This window comes from Drosophila suzukii, chromosome 2L (genome assembly GCF_043229965.1).
Source record: "Drosophila suzukii chromosome 2L, CBGP_Dsuzu_IsoJpt1.0, whole genome shotgun sequence".
Lineage (NCBI taxonomy): Eukaryota > Metazoa > Arthropoda > Insecta > Diptera > Drosophilidae > Drosophila > Drosophila suzukii.
Window position 1 is genome coordinate 1,942,808 of NC_092080.1, and position 15,498 is coordinate 1,958,305.

Genomic DNA, 15,498 nt, shown 5'->3' on the forward strand with positions numbered 1-15,498 from the left:
AACTCGTCGGCTCAAACACAGCTTATAGAACTGGAATATAGAACATTCGGTTCAGTTCAGTTCACAGTCGCTGCTTTTACCGTCCAGTTATCAGGTTTCACACTCAAAATGCTACTACGGATGACCCAGTTTCTTTGCCTTGGAGCACTTTTATTGCTAAGTCTTATGCAACTTACGCAGGCAGTGGCCACACCCAATAATAATAACAATAATATCAAGCCGAAGCCCGTGGTTCAGGTGCAGCCTGGAAATCCGACAGGAAATAAGCCAGCAATTGCCACAACCACAATTAAACCACAGAGATTAGTACCAGGTTAGTTTTTATAAGATTATAAACTTTCACTTTTATAAAATCCAACATGTTTAGAATGATATACTAATTTACGTTAATAACAAAGAGATACTTCAACCTATTTTAGGCATATTGGCTTTGTATAAGTTGTCAATTTATTTTCAATCTTTATCTTAAATCGGAACCCTTATTTTGTAGATCCTAAATGTCTGCAGCCCTTGGAAGTGGGTCCTTGCCGGATGAATCTGGAGCGTTACTACTACAACAAGGATAAAAAAGCGTGTGAGACCTTTAAGTATGGCGGATGTCGGGGAAACGATAATCGTTGGGGATTCCGGCAAACTTGCGAGGAGGCCTGTCTACCAAAAAAGTGATCATATAATGGCGAACATGGCTGTATAGATTGCATAGATATATTACGAACTTAAATATATTTGTTTCTTCTTATGTCTAAAATTAACTTTTAGTAACATGTTCAGAGTATGTTGTAAGCTCCTTTAAATTTAAAGGACATTCAATGAATTTTTTTACGTGCATAGGTAACGTAGGTCAAGATTATAAATATTTGATTCCACGCTTGATACATTTTTAAGCATATATATCTACTAACTATATAACATTACCAGGTACCGCTAGTTGGTTCCAATAAAAGGCATAATGGTGAAAATAGCTTAATTGTTTGATGCACAAATAAGCACAAAAATGTGATAAAAAATGGAAGCTGTTTAACATTCGATTTATATTTCTCTACACAATTGATTAAGGTTAATTGTTGTTTATTTAGATCCATCCTAAATTCAGGCACATACACAATTTTATTAGCTAGTTAGCTATCCAGTTAATAGGTAATTAAGTAAGGTTCCCATTCCGACATATAAACGTGATGTGGTTTGCTAAAACTATGCCTCCGATCCGGAAACAAGTTGGAATATGATTTTATGGCCAGCATTATGATTGAGTCAGCTGGTGCGTTGAACTGCAACCGAAGGTTGGACCTGCGATAGCTTCTGAGAGCTGACGGTGCCAGGTGACATGGATATAGACATATAGATACAGATATAGACGTCAGAGGCACCGCCGTGATTTACATGCGACGTCGAATCAGTTGGACAAACACTCCAACACTCCCGCTCCGATAAATAAAGTACAGCGAAAGAGGCAAAAACGGTGGGTAAAAACCCGAACGATTCGCCTACGTGAGTGGATCAGTTCGTACGGATAGTATTTAAGCCTCACTACCCGAACGATCTGAAATCATTTGCAGCCACTCAACGGAATCGAAATGTGCTTCAGATATAGCTTCAGTTTCATCATAATCGCGGCGGTTCTGCTGCTGGCAGCCGGAATTCGGGCAGCTCCCTCGGATGTGGTGGTCGAGAAGGCGGAGGATACCGCGGTTCCGAAGCCCCTGCCAGAGGCCGACTTCAAGGTTCCCGAGGACTGTCACCAGCCCAAGGAAACCGGCCGCTGTTTCGCCCTGTTCTACCGCTACGCCTACAATGTGGATACCCAATCCTGCGAGGAGTTCGTCTACGGCGGATGTGCCGGCAACAAGAACAATTTCGAGTCCAAGGAGCAGTGCGAACAGGCCTGCCTGGGGAAGTCCATCTCGGAGTCCTCCACCACCGAGCAAATCAGCGACGTGACCACCGAAACTAGCACTTCCGCTTGATTTTATCTAGTCTTTAGTTCGTAATTTATTTATCACCCGACTTCATCTCCAATAAAACCGCAACACATTTAAATACTGTTTAGTGTTTAACTGAAATGATTTTCTGTTTTTAATAAAAATTAAATGTACTATCATATAAATCAGTATAACATAGTTATATTTATTTGATATTAGTTGTATTGTTTTTACACACAGTAATTACAGAACAGGGTTATAATAAATTTGTACAAATTTAGGAATGTGGAAAAAAAAGCTTTCCTAAACTTTTTTAGATCCGTGTAAGTCTCAGCACCCATTCATCTTAAATAGTCATTATTTAGGGAACTGATATTTATAGAAACCATATTTGTCTGTATATACAGATGTACTTATAGGTAGGCTTTAGAGAAAATACACTACTTTCTCTTTGAAATCAAACAATTTACAGTTACAAAAGATCGGCGTCAAACATATCTACCATATAGTTTGGCTAATCTATTTCCATGAAACATCCATATAATTTTTTGTGTTTTTTTTAAACTTAATTTTTTTTTTTTTTATAAAATCCGGTCTGAGTAATAGAGCACATACATTATATACTTTTAATAGATAACAGAAATTCAATTCAAAAATTTGAACAAACCCACGTTCAAATCACCAATAAGTCCGGGAATTAATTTACTTTATTTAGAACGTAGTACCTAGGCTTATTTGCGACCCCGGCTTTATTTCCAACACAAATACAAAGTACACAAAGTCCCGTCTGTTTGGCCACCAATTTCACGAGCACTTGTTAACGAACCGTAAGTTCATGAGCACGTCGATAAGATCCCGAGTCGATTTGTAGTTCCCGCTCCCATTGGCACACCGTATATAACCTAGTGCTAGACCTCCGATTGGCATTAGTCTTTCCACGGAAGCTGCTGCGATAGAAAGTATTCCACATCGAAATCAATATGAAGTTCATTGCTGCTGTCTGTTTGATTTTCGCCCTGATGGGCCTTGCCTTGGGCCTCAAGGACCGTGAGTAGAAAATCATACACGAGTCGAAGCCCTTCTAATTTAATTTTCCGTGTACTAGCCATCTGCGGACAACCTGCTGCAGTTGAAGGCAATGGTATCATCAAGTGCGCCGCCTTTGTGCCCAGCTTCAGCTACCATTCCGAGTCCAATTCCTGCGAGTCCTTCGTCTACGGCGGCTGTGGTGGTAATGATAACAGATTCCCGACCCAGGAGCAGTGCGAGAACAAGTGCAAGGAATAAATATGTTGTTAAAAATAATATCCAATAAAAAGAACAATTTCTAGTGAACTACTTTTGTATGTCTCTTTCTTAAGAATTCATACCCCTTAAAACAGCAAAATAAAACTGGTACAACTCCGAAAATAATTGTTGTTTTTACAGATTTCACTTAAAAAATTGTACTGTACAAAAAAAATGTCAAAAGTTATTTTTTAAATATTAAACTTCTGACAGACTTTAGATAGATAAAGTTGTACTTTGATTTTTTAAAGTTTTTAAAAAAAAATATACTTTAATGTTAATTTCACATGAAAGTAAGAAATAAAAGGTCCGAAAACCTGTTTTACATTTAAGATATGTAAATCACTATAGCAGCAGTTACAATTTTTGCCTTAGATGTAACCCTAATTGCCTAGAAAATTGATTAATTGAATTATTGTTTCAGCAAGCTGATATTATGGATGCAATAAGTAATTAAACCGTTTACGTGGAGTAATTAAATATTTATAGGAAGGAAAACTTCACTTCAGGCAGTCAATTTTTGTTTCTTTGTGATATATCACATGTAATCCAATGACTCACGCAGCATGTGAAATATTTTACAAAGAGTTTTCGTCATTGTCACTAATGTGTGTTAAAACCATTTCCCTATCGATAAGGGAACCACTCCATAATTACAGCACCATTTCAACACTGGTTGACACGCTTTGTTTGTCGGGCTCATTGTTTATTTCGAATACGATAATGCAATTAAAATGTGTAGTGTAGTACCTACTAATGGGGGGCTTTCCCTTTCTGGCGGCTGGGTAAACAAAGTGGGTTCTGGGAAGCCGACAAAAGTAAACAATCCGGCACAAATATTTACATAAATCGGTGCGAATTTTTGTGGAGATTTCCCAGCCATATTTCAGCCTGATTTGTTTGTCGTATAATCACAATGTTTAAGGTGCTTGGCGATTAACCGAAGGTTCAATACAATGAAACGCTCAATACAATATAAATTACGCGACTCTGGTCGCTCAGCTTCAGTTTGCTTTTATCTCAGCCAACAGAAGGTTCTAAAATATTCCCCATTATGAAGCTGCTGATCTTCGTTTTTGTGTTTATCGCCTTTGTGGCTAGTGCATCGGCTCTGAAAAATGGTTTGTGATAATCAAACTTTTCATGTTCTCAGTGTATCATTGCATAATTCCAGCTATCTGTGGTCTGCCCCATTCCCGCAATGGTGATGGTAGAATCTCCTGTGAGGCCTACATCCCAAGTTGGTCCTACGATAGTAACCACAACGAGTGCATCAAATTTATCTACGGAGGCTGTGGTGGCAACGACAACCGATTCAACTCAAAGGAAAATTGTGAAGACAAGTGCTTGGTATAAAATGTAGTGAACGAAAGGCAAAAAACACGTATTTTTAATTAGAGAGAAATATTTATTGTATTTACTATCTCCTATTTTTGGATCAGTTCCACTGTTGTGTTTGAAAGTGTAGGAGGTATGTTTTCGATGTCGAAATTAAGGTTTGTTTACGTATAACAGCATTAAAACAGGTAAATAATATTAGTGAGCTCCTTGTGTTACTTAAAATGCTTCCATAAACTTGTAAAATAGATATTTTAATTATAATTAACCAGAACTGCACAAATTGTAAGGTCATGTAAATATTTACATCAATCGATGCAAGGTTTGTTATTTTCTATTGACCAATAATATAAATGTTTCATGGGCTTTCCCGATAAGCAGTAAGCTCATTTTAATGAAAAGTGTATAAAAATCACGACGCTAGTGTTTTAGATTCAATTTATTTCTGTCAAAGTGTGCTGAAAGTTCTAAATATTTTCCACCATGAAGCTGCTGATCCTCGTTTTTATGTTCATCGCCTTTGTAGCCAGTGCTGTGGCTCTAAAAAATGGTACTCTACATATATTTCTTTGGTTATACTCAACTAAATTAAATTTATTAAAAATACTCAGAAATATGTGGTCTGCCTCATTCCATTGATGGTGATATCAAACGCAAATCTCCTGCGAGGCATATTTCCCGAGTTGGTCTTACGATGCTGGTAATAATAAGTGCGTGGAATTCATCTACGGCAATTCATCTACGGAATTCATCTATTGCAAATGGGAGTTTGTATTATAATATAAACAAGAAAGTACGGGAGGAAAACATATTTGTTTTACAAAAAAGTTTGGAAGAAACGTGCTTGAAAATAAATTTGTATAAAACAAAAAGAAATTAAAGTCTTTTATTATGTGTCATTATAATTTTTAATGAGCTGATCTGAGTATAAAGTACTCGAAACGGGTTGTTTCAGCTAAAGATTCCATTTGTCAATGTCAACTGGAAGTTGTAAATATTTTCCACCATGAAGTTGGTTTTCGTGTTTGTTGTGTTTGTCACCTTTATGGTCGATTCTATGGCTCTGAAAAATGGAATAAAAATTAAAGAAATAAAAAAATTATTATATTATTTTTTTTACTTACCTAACTATATTTAAGTTTATTTATTAAACCAAATTGTACAATTCATACACAGATTTGGTTCAAAGAAAAGAAATCCTAAGACGTGTTTGCAAATAATTTTGTATAAAATAAAAATTAATGTTTTTAGTGTTTGCAATGAATGTTTTATATGAATTGTAATGATTAGGGTGTAAAGTAATTTCAACTTCAGTTTCATTCAGTCTTCAATATGAATCTGATGTTTTTGCCTGTGTTTGTCGCCTTCGTGGCCAATTCTCTGGCTCAGAAAAATGGTAAAAGGCTATGAAATTGCCATTTTAGTCGTCCTCAATTGTAAAAATATTATTTATATAGAAATATGTTACGATTTTCCCTTTGAGGATGGCAGCGGTTTATTTACCTGTTACGCCGTTCTCCACCGTTGGTCCTACGTTTCCGTTTTCAACGGGTGCGCCGACTTTACCTACGGAGGTTGCGGTGGAAATGAAAATAATTTCGATTCTAAAAAGGAATGCGAAGATACTTGTCTTGGATAAAAAAAGTTAACTTGTAATATATCCTGATTATGGGCGCATCTAAGCTGTTTAGTTTAGTTTTCCTCTGAAAAATTATATTTTACGAGAACTCATTTGATAGAGCTCATTAATATTAAGCCCAAACTTAAAAAGACTTTGGAATAGTTGAATGGTTCCAAAAGTTGATGCCAATACAATTTCTTTACTTTTGTGCAAAAACTGATTTTTTCCTGATATGAGAAAGCCATTAAAACGTAAAGATGACGCAATCTAAGCTTGATAGTAACAGATGTCAAAACCCAGCCTGACATATATTAAAAAATGAACTTATTTATTTTTTATAAACAAACGATGGAATGTGCTAGTTCCCTGCTATCTCCAGACTTTCTATATAGAGTCGGGTTCCGCTGACCTGCTAGATAAGCGAAAGCTATTCCTCTCCCGATTTCTATATGTAAGTCACTATAAAAATGAGAAGTTGGCAAGACTGGAGAACCAGAGTTCAACTGGAGTTGCATTAAAAATGAAGTATCTTGGAGTGGTTGCCATTGCCATCTTGCTGAGCCTGTCCAGCAATCGATTTTGGGCCCAGGCCAAGCCGGGTAAGTGGGGATCTAATAGATCGGGATCAGAAATCCACAGGTGATTCCCAATCTCTGCAGAGATGTGCCAGCAGGCACCTTCGATGGTGGGCATGGCCCAGGATGGAGCTGCCTGCATGGCTTTTATGCCGGCCTGGACCTATGATGCCTCCAAAAACGCCTGTTCGGAGTTCGTTTTCGGTGGCTGCGGCGGGAATTCCAATCAGTTCTCCTCCCGAGATGAATGCGAAAAGGCCTGCAAGGACTGAAAAAATTCACACACCTTCGGGCAAAACCCACTGTTTTAAGCAAAACAAATAACCGGCAATCTTGTTTTGCAAAATTTCAACCCAAACAAACAATAAAAAAGAACTGAACTATAATATCAAGGTTTGTTGTTTTTGTCAGTGCTCGAAAAACTCAAACAGAAATCGCGGTTGACCCTCGTCGATTGATAAGCGATCCGGTTTTGGGCCTATATAACACAGCCAGCATCTCGGATCGTTAAACAGTTTAGTTCCGTCAGTCGCGATCGAGATCTCAGTAGTGCCAATCGAAATCAAGATGAAATACTTTGCCGTTTTCGCTCTGCTCTGTTGCCTTTTGGGAACCGCCTTGGCGGCGCTTAAAAATCGTAAGTATTTTAAAGAAATGGTGAAAAAAGAGCTGCTGGAATATCACAAGATCCACTTTATAGCTTATTAGTTTTTTGTATATATATAAACAGTTTTTGAAATTTTGAATGCTCAGACCTGTACTAAAAATTCTTCACCCTTACAATGGATCAATATACTTATCCAATTGCTTTTAAATTATGTAAATAGTGTCTTCCGTTTGTAAGATATAATAGTTTTAGTGTAAACTTTCCTAATTTGATAAACCGCGTGATAGTATTGTCGAAATATACACAAGTCACTTGTACAACAATAGTAAAAAATCTTGAGCCTAAAAAAATTAAATACTAGATTATAAAAACTTTTTAAAATTGAAAACATGAGCCATTAAGTTAAACAAAATATCTTTACTATGTTCTGAAAGCTGTATGGGTGAAGGTTTATTCTGGGGCACATATTTTCTTAATTAAACTTAACTAATAAAATATTACTTCAATTTACTTTCCAGCAATCTGTGGCGAGGAGTTCGGTAAAATCGGAGACTGCAGGTCGCTGCAGGACAAATGGACTTATCGCCGGGACACCAATGAGTGCATCAAGTTCAACTACTCTGGCTGCCATGGAAACAACAACCTATTCGAGAACAAGGGGCAGTGCGAAAAGACCTGCAAAAATTAAGTCCTAATTAAATTAATAACCCACCCATAAATAAAGTTAAAACTCTGTTTTTGTTATCCTAATGTGATCATCTTTATTGTTTGCTTTATTAACTCGTTTAATATTAATTAATATTGGTTTGGCGCTTACTGTAGTTAGTGTCCGATTCAGTGTGATTAGGCTAGGCTATATATGTCCGATTTGTTGGCTATCTCTATATTCTGTATTAGTTTATAATTTTGTATATATGTTGTATTTTTGTTGTAAATATTGTTCATATGCATTTGCGTGTTAATTGATATTGTTAGTCATTGGAATTGTCTTCGGCTGTTGCTGATTATGTTGGGTTCAATCAGGGGTTATCTTTTCTCGTCTTATCTGCCAAATCCAGCAACAGCTAACTATATTTCTAATATATATATATTTTTTATTAAAGAGTGCTGCTGTTTTTTTCTTTTTTTCTTGTGTGTATTTTTGCTTGCTTGATTAAATTAAAGTTAAGCTAGGGCTTAGTCTACCATTTAACTTTTAAATGTTTATTGTTACAAACGGGCTGGTTTGGGTATTTTATTATACAGATTTTATTTTGAGTCCTAAAGAAATAAGGGAATATGGGTGTATGCTTGCCCTAAATTTGTACAAATTTAGAAATCTGAGAAACAAAATACCCCGCCAGGCCCTTTTTATGAAGCTTTCATTGCACAATCTGATTTGATTTTCTTCCTTATTCCATTTTTGTTAGCACCGCATTGCCATTTAACGAACCCGATCCCGAGATGCCTCCTGATCCTGGAGAGCCTTCGGATGCGGCCACGCCCCCCGAGGACTGCTGAGTGGGCGTGGTTGGGGGCGACAATGTGGCATGTTGCTGTTGTTGCTGTTGATATGCCACAGCCGATTCGGCGAGGTCCAAAAGGGCAGCCGAGGAACTGCCTCCCGCCATCGAAACTCCCGATCCCGATCCTGATCCTGATCCCGGTCCCAAGCCATTCATGGTCATGTCCTGCGCTTCGTGCTTCATCCGCATCGTGTTGTTGTTGTGGTTGACCACATGCTGCCCCAGGGCTGGGTGGTGGGCGAAGGAGAGGGGCGGCAGGTGGAGTCCAGGAAAAGCCAATCCTGCAGCAGCTGCCGCATGAAGGGATTGCAAAAGTGCAGCCGAGTGTTCCTGCGCCTTCCGCCGCAGTTCGGCCACCGAGTTGGACCTGGGATCGTGTCCAGATCCCTGGCCGGAGGACTTGGGCGACTCTGGCGAACTGGCCGCCGAACTGCTGCTCACCGGGATGCTCAAGGGAGCCACCACCGAGGAGCCCGGTGGCGGCGGGGGTTTCAGGGAGCAGCAGGAGCACAGGCTCTGGAAAGGGGATACACCTGAAATGGAGTAAGCAAGAAATTTGTGATTAAAAAAAGGTCGATTAAAAGTATTTTCTTCAGAATCCAATGAATTTCCTTTCTTTAATTTAATTTAAATAGGCTAAAGGCAGCTTGTAACGTTGCATATTAAAATTGCATAACCATTTTAATCAACAAAAACTGCCTGAATAATCTAGAAGTAATTTACAAATATTTGTGGTAAGTATAAATCATACAATTTATTAAAATTCAATCTCTGGCATTGGCCTTTATTGGCCTAATTAATTATTAATATCGCGCTTGCAAACAGAATCTAGCCAAATATACTTCCTAATTAGATTATTAATTTTAAATTTGTTCAGGACAAAGATTTGATTTTGATTTATCTTTAACGAGAAGCATCTGTTGCTTTCGGCCCACTCCAGATAATTTGATTATACCGAAGTGATTTGGATTGATTTTGTCACTGATCGATTGGCCGGCGGTGTGTTGCAACTCACCTTTTAGTCCCGGGAAAAGCGGCTGATGGGTGAACTGGGCGGCCAGGTGGGGCGGTAGGAAGAGCGGTGGGTGGTTGGCGCTCCGCTGGGCCGCCGCTGCCGCCGCCGCTGCTGCCACGGCGCTCTGCTCACTCAGAACCGGGCGAAAGCCGCAGTTGCTGCAAGTAGAAAGTAAAAAAATATTTACTAATAATATTATCTAACGTATACCTAAATAAATATATTAAATCACATATTTGTTAGCATCACAGATTTTCTTTCTTATTTCAAAGGCGAAAATAGGAGTTTGGTTTTGGAATATGTAATCAAGTCGAGCTTAGCCTTAACTGTTCATTCACATCGATTGATTAGCCAGGCCTTAACCCTCAACTCTCGTCGATTGATAGGCGAGACGATTTGGGCCTATAAAACGCACGCAGCATCTCGGATTGTTCAGCAGTTTAGTCTCGTCAGTCGCGGTGTACATTTTATTGATCAAAACAATATTAAAATCAACATGAAGTATTTTGCTGTTTTCGCGCTGTTCTGTTGTCTTTTGGGAGTTGCCATGGCCCAGGTTAAAAATCGTAAGTATTTGAATTTAAAAATTATTAATTACTTCTATAAGGAAACGGTAAAGTTTCAAAGGAAAAATGTTGTTTAAATATTAAACCTCTATAGGTCTGTGTTGAATAAAAATAATATTTTATATGCTACTTATTTTTAGCAATTTGCGCCGAAGAGCTCGGTGTAGTTGGAATTTGTCGTGGGCGAATTTTGAATTGGACCTATCGCCAGGATACTAATGAGTGCATCGAATTTTATTACACTGGTTGCAGGGGAAACAATAACAGATTCGATTCCAAGGAGCAATGCGAGCAGTCCTGCAAAAATTAGGTGCTCTCGAAATATCCCCCAATCATCAAATTACTTAATATTTAAGCGCCGAAAATAAAACTTCGATTTACAAAACACACTCGTTAAACAAACTCGTTTTTTGTCACTGCACCTGCCTTTACACATGGAAATGCTGAAAGAACAATATAATAGAAGAACCAAAAGAAATTTTAAGCTTTGAAAATGCGGGCGCTTTAGTTTTGGACGGTTTGTTTGGCTTGGACATGTTTGGATATCAATCTTGCGTTAAATACGAAGCTTAGGAATATAAAGCTACATATATATTAAAAACTCAGAGATTCTCTTTCTTATTTCAGAGGCGAAAATGAACGTTTTGTTTTAAAGTTCAATGATAAGGGATCCGGTTTGCGCCTATATAACGCAGGCAGCATCTCGAACCGTTCAACAGTATAGACTCATCAGTCGCGGTGAACACTTCCGTGACCCAAAAACAATATCAAAACCAATATGAAATACTTTGCAGCTTTCGCGCTGCTCTTTTGTCTTTTGGGAGCTGCTATGGCTCAAGTTAAAAGTCGTAAGTAAGAGTATTAACAAAGAAACATTAAATAAATACATTTTAAATACAGCTATTTGCGCCGAGGAGTTCGCTTTAGTGGGACCCTGTCGTGGGCTGATTCCGAAGTGGTCCTATCACCAGGATACCAATGAGTGCAGCAAATTTTCCTACAGTGGCTGCAAGGGAAGTCAAAACAATTTCGACACCAAGGAGCAATGCGAGCAGTCCTGCAAAAACTAGAAACTCCCTCTAAATCCTACAGTCTTTTTGTTTTTTTGTTTAAATATTTTTGTTTCGAAAATAAAACTCTGATTTATCATACAAACTCCTAAGACTACCCTCGCTTTTCTGTTACTTACACATTGAACTGCTTTGCATTTCGCCTGCACGCGCACATTAAACAATTCAAAAGCAAAAAAACAATATTAAACACCACATCACACAGGGCAAACAAAAACAACAAACAGAGTTTTAATTAACGCTTAATTGAAATAAATTAAAACATTTTTATGCGTAATTGCATTATTATTAATAAACCTAAATATTTTGTATGTGCGAGTGGGGGCGAGGGCATAATCAACACCCAGTTGTCATTTTTGTGACCGTTTTAATTGAATGAAATATTACGCTTAGTCGCATGTCAAGGCAAATGGAAATAAGTACAACAACAAAAAACATCAGCACACACACCCCAACCGAACAATAAAAAACATTTAATGCAATTTGAAATTTTAATTGATAAGTGAGACAACGTTTCGCGGAACTGGTAAATTCCTATGGCTCCCATAATCTCCATTAATAAAATTATAGATCATAAAATATACATACTTTTTTATTAGAAATAATTCCCTTTAATCAACAAGTGCTAGGCTTTAGCTGGAGTTTATTTGATGGCCGCGGAATAAGTGAAAAAAATTCAATTTCCATTTCTTCAAATTTACATTAAGCCTCGGGCCACCGAGCTAAATGTGTCTAAAATTTAATAATTTCGGCAAAGGTGGGGCTGCGGTCATAACAAAAATCTCTGGATATGCTAATCGAGTTGGGGGGCTTAGGTAAATTTTTGACAGGCAGACCTCGCGAACAGCGACCACAACCACCGGGAAAAGAGGACCACAAACGTCGCGGCCACTGTCGCTTTTAATTCTCCTCGCTTTTCACTTTTCACTTTTTATATTCCCTCCCCCAGAAAACGTTTCCCTCACCATTTTCCTAAGCTTGTTTTTGGTTTTCCCTTAGCCACCCACAAAATGCCGTGATTTTTCCGAGGTTTTCTCGCTTTCCTTTTTCGGTAGTTGCAAAACGCTTGGCCGCTTGAAACAGAATTTTTAACTAGGTAATAGTATTTTTTGCTGGGTCCCAAAACGATGGTTTTGTCAATTTTTCTTTCAAAATCGAGTTGGGAGTGGATAAGAAAATAAACTATTGTGTTATAAATGATAACTGGAGAAGTCTAAGAAGGTTCTTCTTCTTTGTTTTGAAAATAATTTTAAATTGAAAAATTTCGGAGAAAGCTAAAAAGTTCTTCAACATTCAGTTCGCTTTAGAAACCCACCCAGTATATGGAAAAGCCAACTATATCTTCCATTTCTCCCACACACATACATAGGATACTCACCCCATGGCCCCTAATTAAGCTCCGAGCCAAAAAAGCAAAAGTCCAAGCGGCAAAAACGAGATGAGAAAGCTCAAATAGAAGCCATGGAAAAACAACGAAGGCAAACACTCGGGCGTAGACAGCCCCCTTTTTTGCCCCCCCTGCTCTCTAGTTGCGAAAAAAGCAGTAAACTTAAATGTTTGCGTATAATTAAGCACTCATCCTTTGGTCGTAATTAAATTTTGCATGTGCACATCCAACAGCTGCCTCGGATGCCCGAGAGTCTGGAGCTCGGGGCTACGTTCTAGAATACCTCCCTCGATTTTCGCCCCGCCTTCCCGCCCCTTTTCTACCAACCTATCCCCGTTGCAGCTCCCCCGATAAGACCCTCTCTTTCACTCATGTTTTGGGGACTGGCAAAAATATGCTAATTGCTATAGGCGACGTTACAGCACTGCGAGAAATATTTGCAGTTAGTTAAGAATCTGTTACATATGAAACAGTTTGAATAACTTAAAGATCACTTTTATAACAATTCTAGCTATCTATAGATTTAATAAGATATTTTATTTTATATACCTAATCCCTGAAGAATCATAAAAATACAATACATGATAAAAATTCCAATAAACAATATATAATAGTACAATATATAACCCAAGTTCCAGAACCATTTATTCCTTGTCCACATTTTTTACCAGTGCAGAGGACTGAGTGTTGGGGGCGTGGCCATGTCCCACGCCCACTCGACTGCCGCCGCCTTAATTGCTATACTCATAGACCCGTTCCGCCCGACTTTTCCCTCTCCCTCTAATTAAGACATTCACAAGCTCGAGTGTTGTCGTTGAGCTCGTTAGTTAGTACATAACTTTTCCTCCAGGCGATGCAGAGATATAAGGAAAATGGCGGGGGAAAACGGGGCTCTGTCAATGTCAATCTTGGGAGCTCCATCTCAGTTTCCACCTTGAGTTGCCGCAGAAGTTTTTCTTCAAATTTTCGCACTTTTCACAGATTGCATTTAACGAAGGATGAAGTTTTCACGACCCGACATGCACATGGAAAATTCAACCCCTTTTCTCGTCTGTTTGTGTGTGTGTGTAATTAGTCGGGCAAACATTTTAATGCTTTACGCAATTCTAACAAATTAAACTCGAGCAATCAACACCTACACAGGCTTAGCTTTCCGCTTCTGCCCCCCCCCCCCAAAGTCAAACTTAATTTCCGCAAAATGTACTTTTTTCCACGAAACTTTTTGGATCCCCAGCCCCCCCCTGGAAGCCCCACATAATGCTTATTATATTAGGCTACCCGAAAAGTTTGGAAGCACGGAGGCAGCTTATTTTAATTGCATGATGAATATTAAAATATTTGCTTAATTTATTATTCAAGCATTCGCATTCGTGCGCGCAGCATAAGCGGTCGGAATATCCGCACACACCTGAATTACAGGTGGAATGTGGGTGGATATACAGGTGTATACACTATGGGGGGTACACATCATTTGGGCCCCTCTATGCGGATTTTCGGGGTATGTTTGGTTATTTGTGCATAGAGTGGAGTGGAGCTGAGAGATTTTGGGCTGCTGGCGGGTATTCAATTAACATATTTAACTCGAAACTTATTCCAGCGAATGATTATGGGTTTAGTTTGAGGACTAGCGTTCGTGGAAAATTACGTTCTGATGGATTTCTTGAATATTTAATACGTTATTGTACATATCTGTGAACAGAAGATCCAAATTACATTTGAGTTTTTTCATTTTTATTTGGTTTGTTTTTTGCCCTGCGCGTTTCAAGTATCGGTTTGCAATAAAAACTGCATTTAAGTGTTTTTGGGTCGTTGCATAATCCGTACAATTTGGCCTTTTCTCTTGGTTCCCTTGAGTGGCCAAGTATAAACCGGTTTTTGGCACACATATATGGATGTATCTCCTCTTACGTCACCATCGACGACCTTGCCAACCGAGACAAGTGCGGATTAGTGCTCGGTAATTATTTATTTAGTTTTTGCCAGTGTTTGATTTGCATAAAATATGCGAAGCGAAAAGAAAACGCTATTGAGTGCCTGACTAATATGATGATAAATGCTTGCGATGAAACGCTTGATTTCAGATCGAAGATACATTACTGATGGATGGCAAGGACATCCGGTTCTGGGACATTTGAATAACAATATCACAGGCGAGATATCACAAGTTCCGAGTGCTCGAGACTGGGAATTGATTTGGTCAACCGTTACAGCAGCAAAAACAGTGGGGGTTCCAGGGGCAATGATTCGACAATCGGAATCGAAACGCGTGCCCCTTCCCAGTGGGTTGTCCTTGGTCTTCGGGACTCGGATTGTGTCTCTGCCGGATCCTGTTCTTTTTTATTGTGGTGTAATGTTTGTTGTTCCAGCGCGTTGACATGTGAGCCAATCTTTTTTACTCCCTTTTATTTTTTGCCTGCCCACCCATGGCCTCTTTGCCGTCTGATGAGACCGCCCACCGATATAGGAAAGTAATTCAGGGGGAGTTCCCAACCCAACCCCCCGCCTTTTGTGAGTTTTCAGGCTGCTCGGCATATGGTTAGACTCTCCGCAGAAAAATTCAAACGGCAAACAAAACACCCTCGTTTACGCCCAATTTAATTTTCAAGTA

The 15,498-nt window shown here is 38.8% G+C and overlaps 9 protein-coding genes and 1 pseudogene across 9 annotated transcripts in view; 9 read left to right on the forward strand and 1 right to left on the reverse strand.

Annotated features, from left to right (window-relative positions):
- Positions 1-52: 52 nt before the first annotated feature.
- On the forward strand, positions 53-748 carry LOC108006026 (uncharacterized). Its single transcript, XM_017069472.4, has 2 exons — positions 53-313; positions 491-748. Exons 1-2 carry the CDS (start codon positions 109-111, stop codon positions 664-666), a joined length of 381 nt encoding a protein of 126 aa, XP_016924961.1. The 5' UTR covers positions 53-108; the 3' UTR covers positions 667-748.
- Positions 749-1,526: 778 nt separating this feature from the next.
- LOC108006015 (kunitz-type serine protease inhibitor bitisilin-2) lies at positions 1,527-2,060 on the forward strand. Its single transcript, XM_017069462.4, has one exon. It carries the CDS (start codon positions 1,575-1,577, stop codon positions 1,962-1,964), a length of 390 nt encoding a protein of 129 aa, XP_016924951.2. The 5' UTR covers positions 1,527-1,574; the 3' UTR covers positions 1,965-2,060.
- Positions 2,061-2,737: 677 nt separating this feature from the next.
- LOC108010440 (kunitz-like toxin PcKuz3) lies at positions 2,738-3,254 on the forward strand. The gene is made up of 2 exons (XM_017075301.4): positions 2,738-2,966; positions 3,025-3,254. The coding sequence occupies exons 1-2, from the start codon at positions 2,900-2,902 to the stop codon at positions 3,204-3,206; spliced, it is 249 nt and encodes an 82-aa protein (XP_016930790.1). The 5' UTR covers positions 2,738-2,899; the 3' UTR covers positions 3,207-3,254.
- Positions 3,255-4,172: 918 nt separating this feature from the next.
- Positions 4,173-4,977, forward strand: LOC108008373 (male accessory gland serine protease inhibitor). The gene is made up of 2 exons (XM_017072217.4): positions 4,173-4,327; positions 4,381-4,977. Exons 1-2 carry the CDS (start codon positions 4,261-4,263, stop codon positions 4,560-4,562), a joined length of 249 nt encoding a protein of 82 aa, XP_016927706.2. The 5' UTR covers positions 4,173-4,260; the 3' UTR covers positions 4,563-4,977.
- A 50-nt stretch (positions 4,978-5,027) lies between these two features.
- Positions 5,028-6,183, forward strand: LOC108008363 (male accessory gland serine protease inhibitor-like; annotated as a pseudogene).
- A 429-nt stretch (positions 6,184-6,612) lies between these two features.
- LOC108020964 (male accessory gland serine protease inhibitor) lies at positions 6,613-7,126 on the forward strand. Its single transcript, XM_017089410.4, has 2 exons — positions 6,613-6,764; positions 6,825-7,126. The coding sequence occupies exons 1-2, from the start codon at positions 6,686-6,688 to the stop codon at positions 7,010-7,012; spliced, it is 267 nt and encodes an 88-aa protein (XP_016944899.2). The 5' UTR covers positions 6,613-6,685; the 3' UTR covers positions 7,013-7,126.
- Positions 7,127-7,218: 92 nt separating this feature from the next.
- Positions 7,219-8,102, forward strand: LOC108020965 (male accessory gland serine protease inhibitor). The gene is made up of 2 exons (XM_017089411.4): positions 7,219-7,377; positions 7,866-8,102. Exons 1-2 carry the CDS (start codon positions 7,308-7,310, stop codon positions 8,033-8,035), a joined length of 240 nt encoding a protein of 79 aa, XP_016944900.2. The 5' UTR covers positions 7,219-7,307; the 3' UTR covers positions 8,036-8,102.
- A 331-nt stretch (positions 8,103-8,433) lies between these two features.
- The window catches only part of Drgx (Dorsal root ganglia homeobox), a 34,866-nt gene continuing 27,801 nt past the window's right edge, over positions 8,434-15,498 (reverse strand). Inside the window, exons 7-8 of the mRNA XM_036818027.3 lie at positions 9,868-10,025; positions 8,434-9,385 (exon numbers count right to left, since the gene is read on the reverse strand). Coding sequence (XP_036673922.2) covers positions 8,739-9,385; positions 9,868-10,025 — 805 coding nt within the window. The 3' untranslated portion in view covers positions 8,434-8,738. The remainder of the gene's footprint in view (positions 9,386-9,867; positions 10,026-15,498) is intronic.
- LOC108020966 (chymotrypsin inhibitor SCI-III-like) lies at positions 10,285-10,822 on the forward strand. Its single transcript, XM_017089412.4, has 2 exons — positions 10,285-10,433; positions 10,574-10,822. Exons 1-2 carry the CDS (start codon positions 10,364-10,366, stop codon positions 10,741-10,743), a joined length of 240 nt encoding a protein of 79 aa, XP_016944901.2. The 5' UTR covers positions 10,285-10,363; the 3' UTR covers positions 10,744-10,822.
- Positions 11,159-11,588, forward strand: LOC108020968 (chymotrypsin inhibitor SCI-II-like). Its single transcript, XM_017089413.4, has 2 exons — positions 11,159-11,281; positions 11,334-11,588. The coding sequence occupies exons 1-2, from the start codon at positions 11,212-11,214 to the stop codon at positions 11,501-11,503; spliced, it is 240 nt and encodes a 79-aa protein (XP_016944902.2). The 5' UTR covers positions 11,159-11,211; the 3' UTR covers positions 11,504-11,588.

Bases quoted from the DNA above. Each gene is read 5' to 3' on its own strand.
- LOC108020968 (XM_017089413.4), top strand. From the start codon at position 11,212: ATGAAATACTTTGCAGCTTTCGCGCTGCTCTTTTGTCTTTTGGGAGCT. The intron at 11,282-11,333 runs GTAAGTAAGAGT...TTTTAAATACAG, and splicing joins TATGGCTCAAGTTAAAAGTC to CTATTTGCGCCGAGGAGTTC.
- LOC108006026 (XM_017069472.4), top strand. From the start codon at position 109: ATGCTACTACGGATGACCCAGTTTCTTTGCCTTGGAGCACTTTTATTG. The intron at 314-490 runs GTTAGTTTTTAT...CTTATTTTGTAG, and splicing joins ACCACAGAGATTAGTACCAG to ATCCTAAATGTCTGCAGCCC.
- LOC108010440 (XM_017075301.4), top strand. From the start codon at position 2,900: ATGAAGTTCATTGCTGCTGTCTGTTTGATTTTCGCCCTGATGGGCCTT. The intron at 2,967-3,024 runs GTGAGTAGAAAA...TCCGTGTACTAG, and splicing joins TGCCTTGGGCCTCAAGGACC to CCATCTGCGGACAACCTGCT.
- LOC108008373 (XM_017072217.4), top strand. From the start codon at position 4,261: ATGAAGCTGCTGATCTTCGTTTTTGTGTTTATCGCCTTTGTGGCTAGT. The intron at 4,328-4,380 runs GTTTGTGATAAT...GCATAATTCCAG, and splicing joins TGCATCGGCTCTGAAAAATG to CTATCTGTGGTCTGCCCCAT.
- LOC108020966 (XM_017089412.4), top strand. From the start codon at position 10,364: ATGAAGTATTTTGCTGTTTTCGCGCTGTTCTGTTGTCTTTTGGGAGTT. The intron at 10,434-10,573 runs GTAAGTATTTGA...ACTTATTTTTAG, and splicing joins CATGGCCCAGGTTAAAAATC to CAATTTGCGCCGAAGAGCTC.
- LOC108020964 (XM_017089410.4), top strand. From the start codon at position 6,686: ATGAAGTATCTTGGAGTGGTTGCCATTGCCATCTTGCTGAGCCTGTCC. The intron at 6,765-6,824 runs GTAAGTGGGGAT...CAATCTCTGCAG, and splicing joins TTGGGCCCAGGCCAAGCCGG to AGATGTGCCAGCAGGCACCT.
- LOC108020965 (XM_017089411.4), top strand. From the start codon at position 7,308: ATGAAATACTTTGCCGTTTTCGCTCTGCTCTGTTGCCTTTTGGGAACC. The intron at 7,378-7,865 runs GTAAGTATTTTA...TTTACTTTCCAG, and splicing joins CTTGGCGGCGCTTAAAAATC to CAATCTGTGGCGAGGAGTTC.
- LOC108006015 (XM_017069462.4), top strand. From the start codon at position 1,575: ATGTGCTTCAGATATAGCTTCAGTTTCATCATAATCGCGGCGGTTCTG.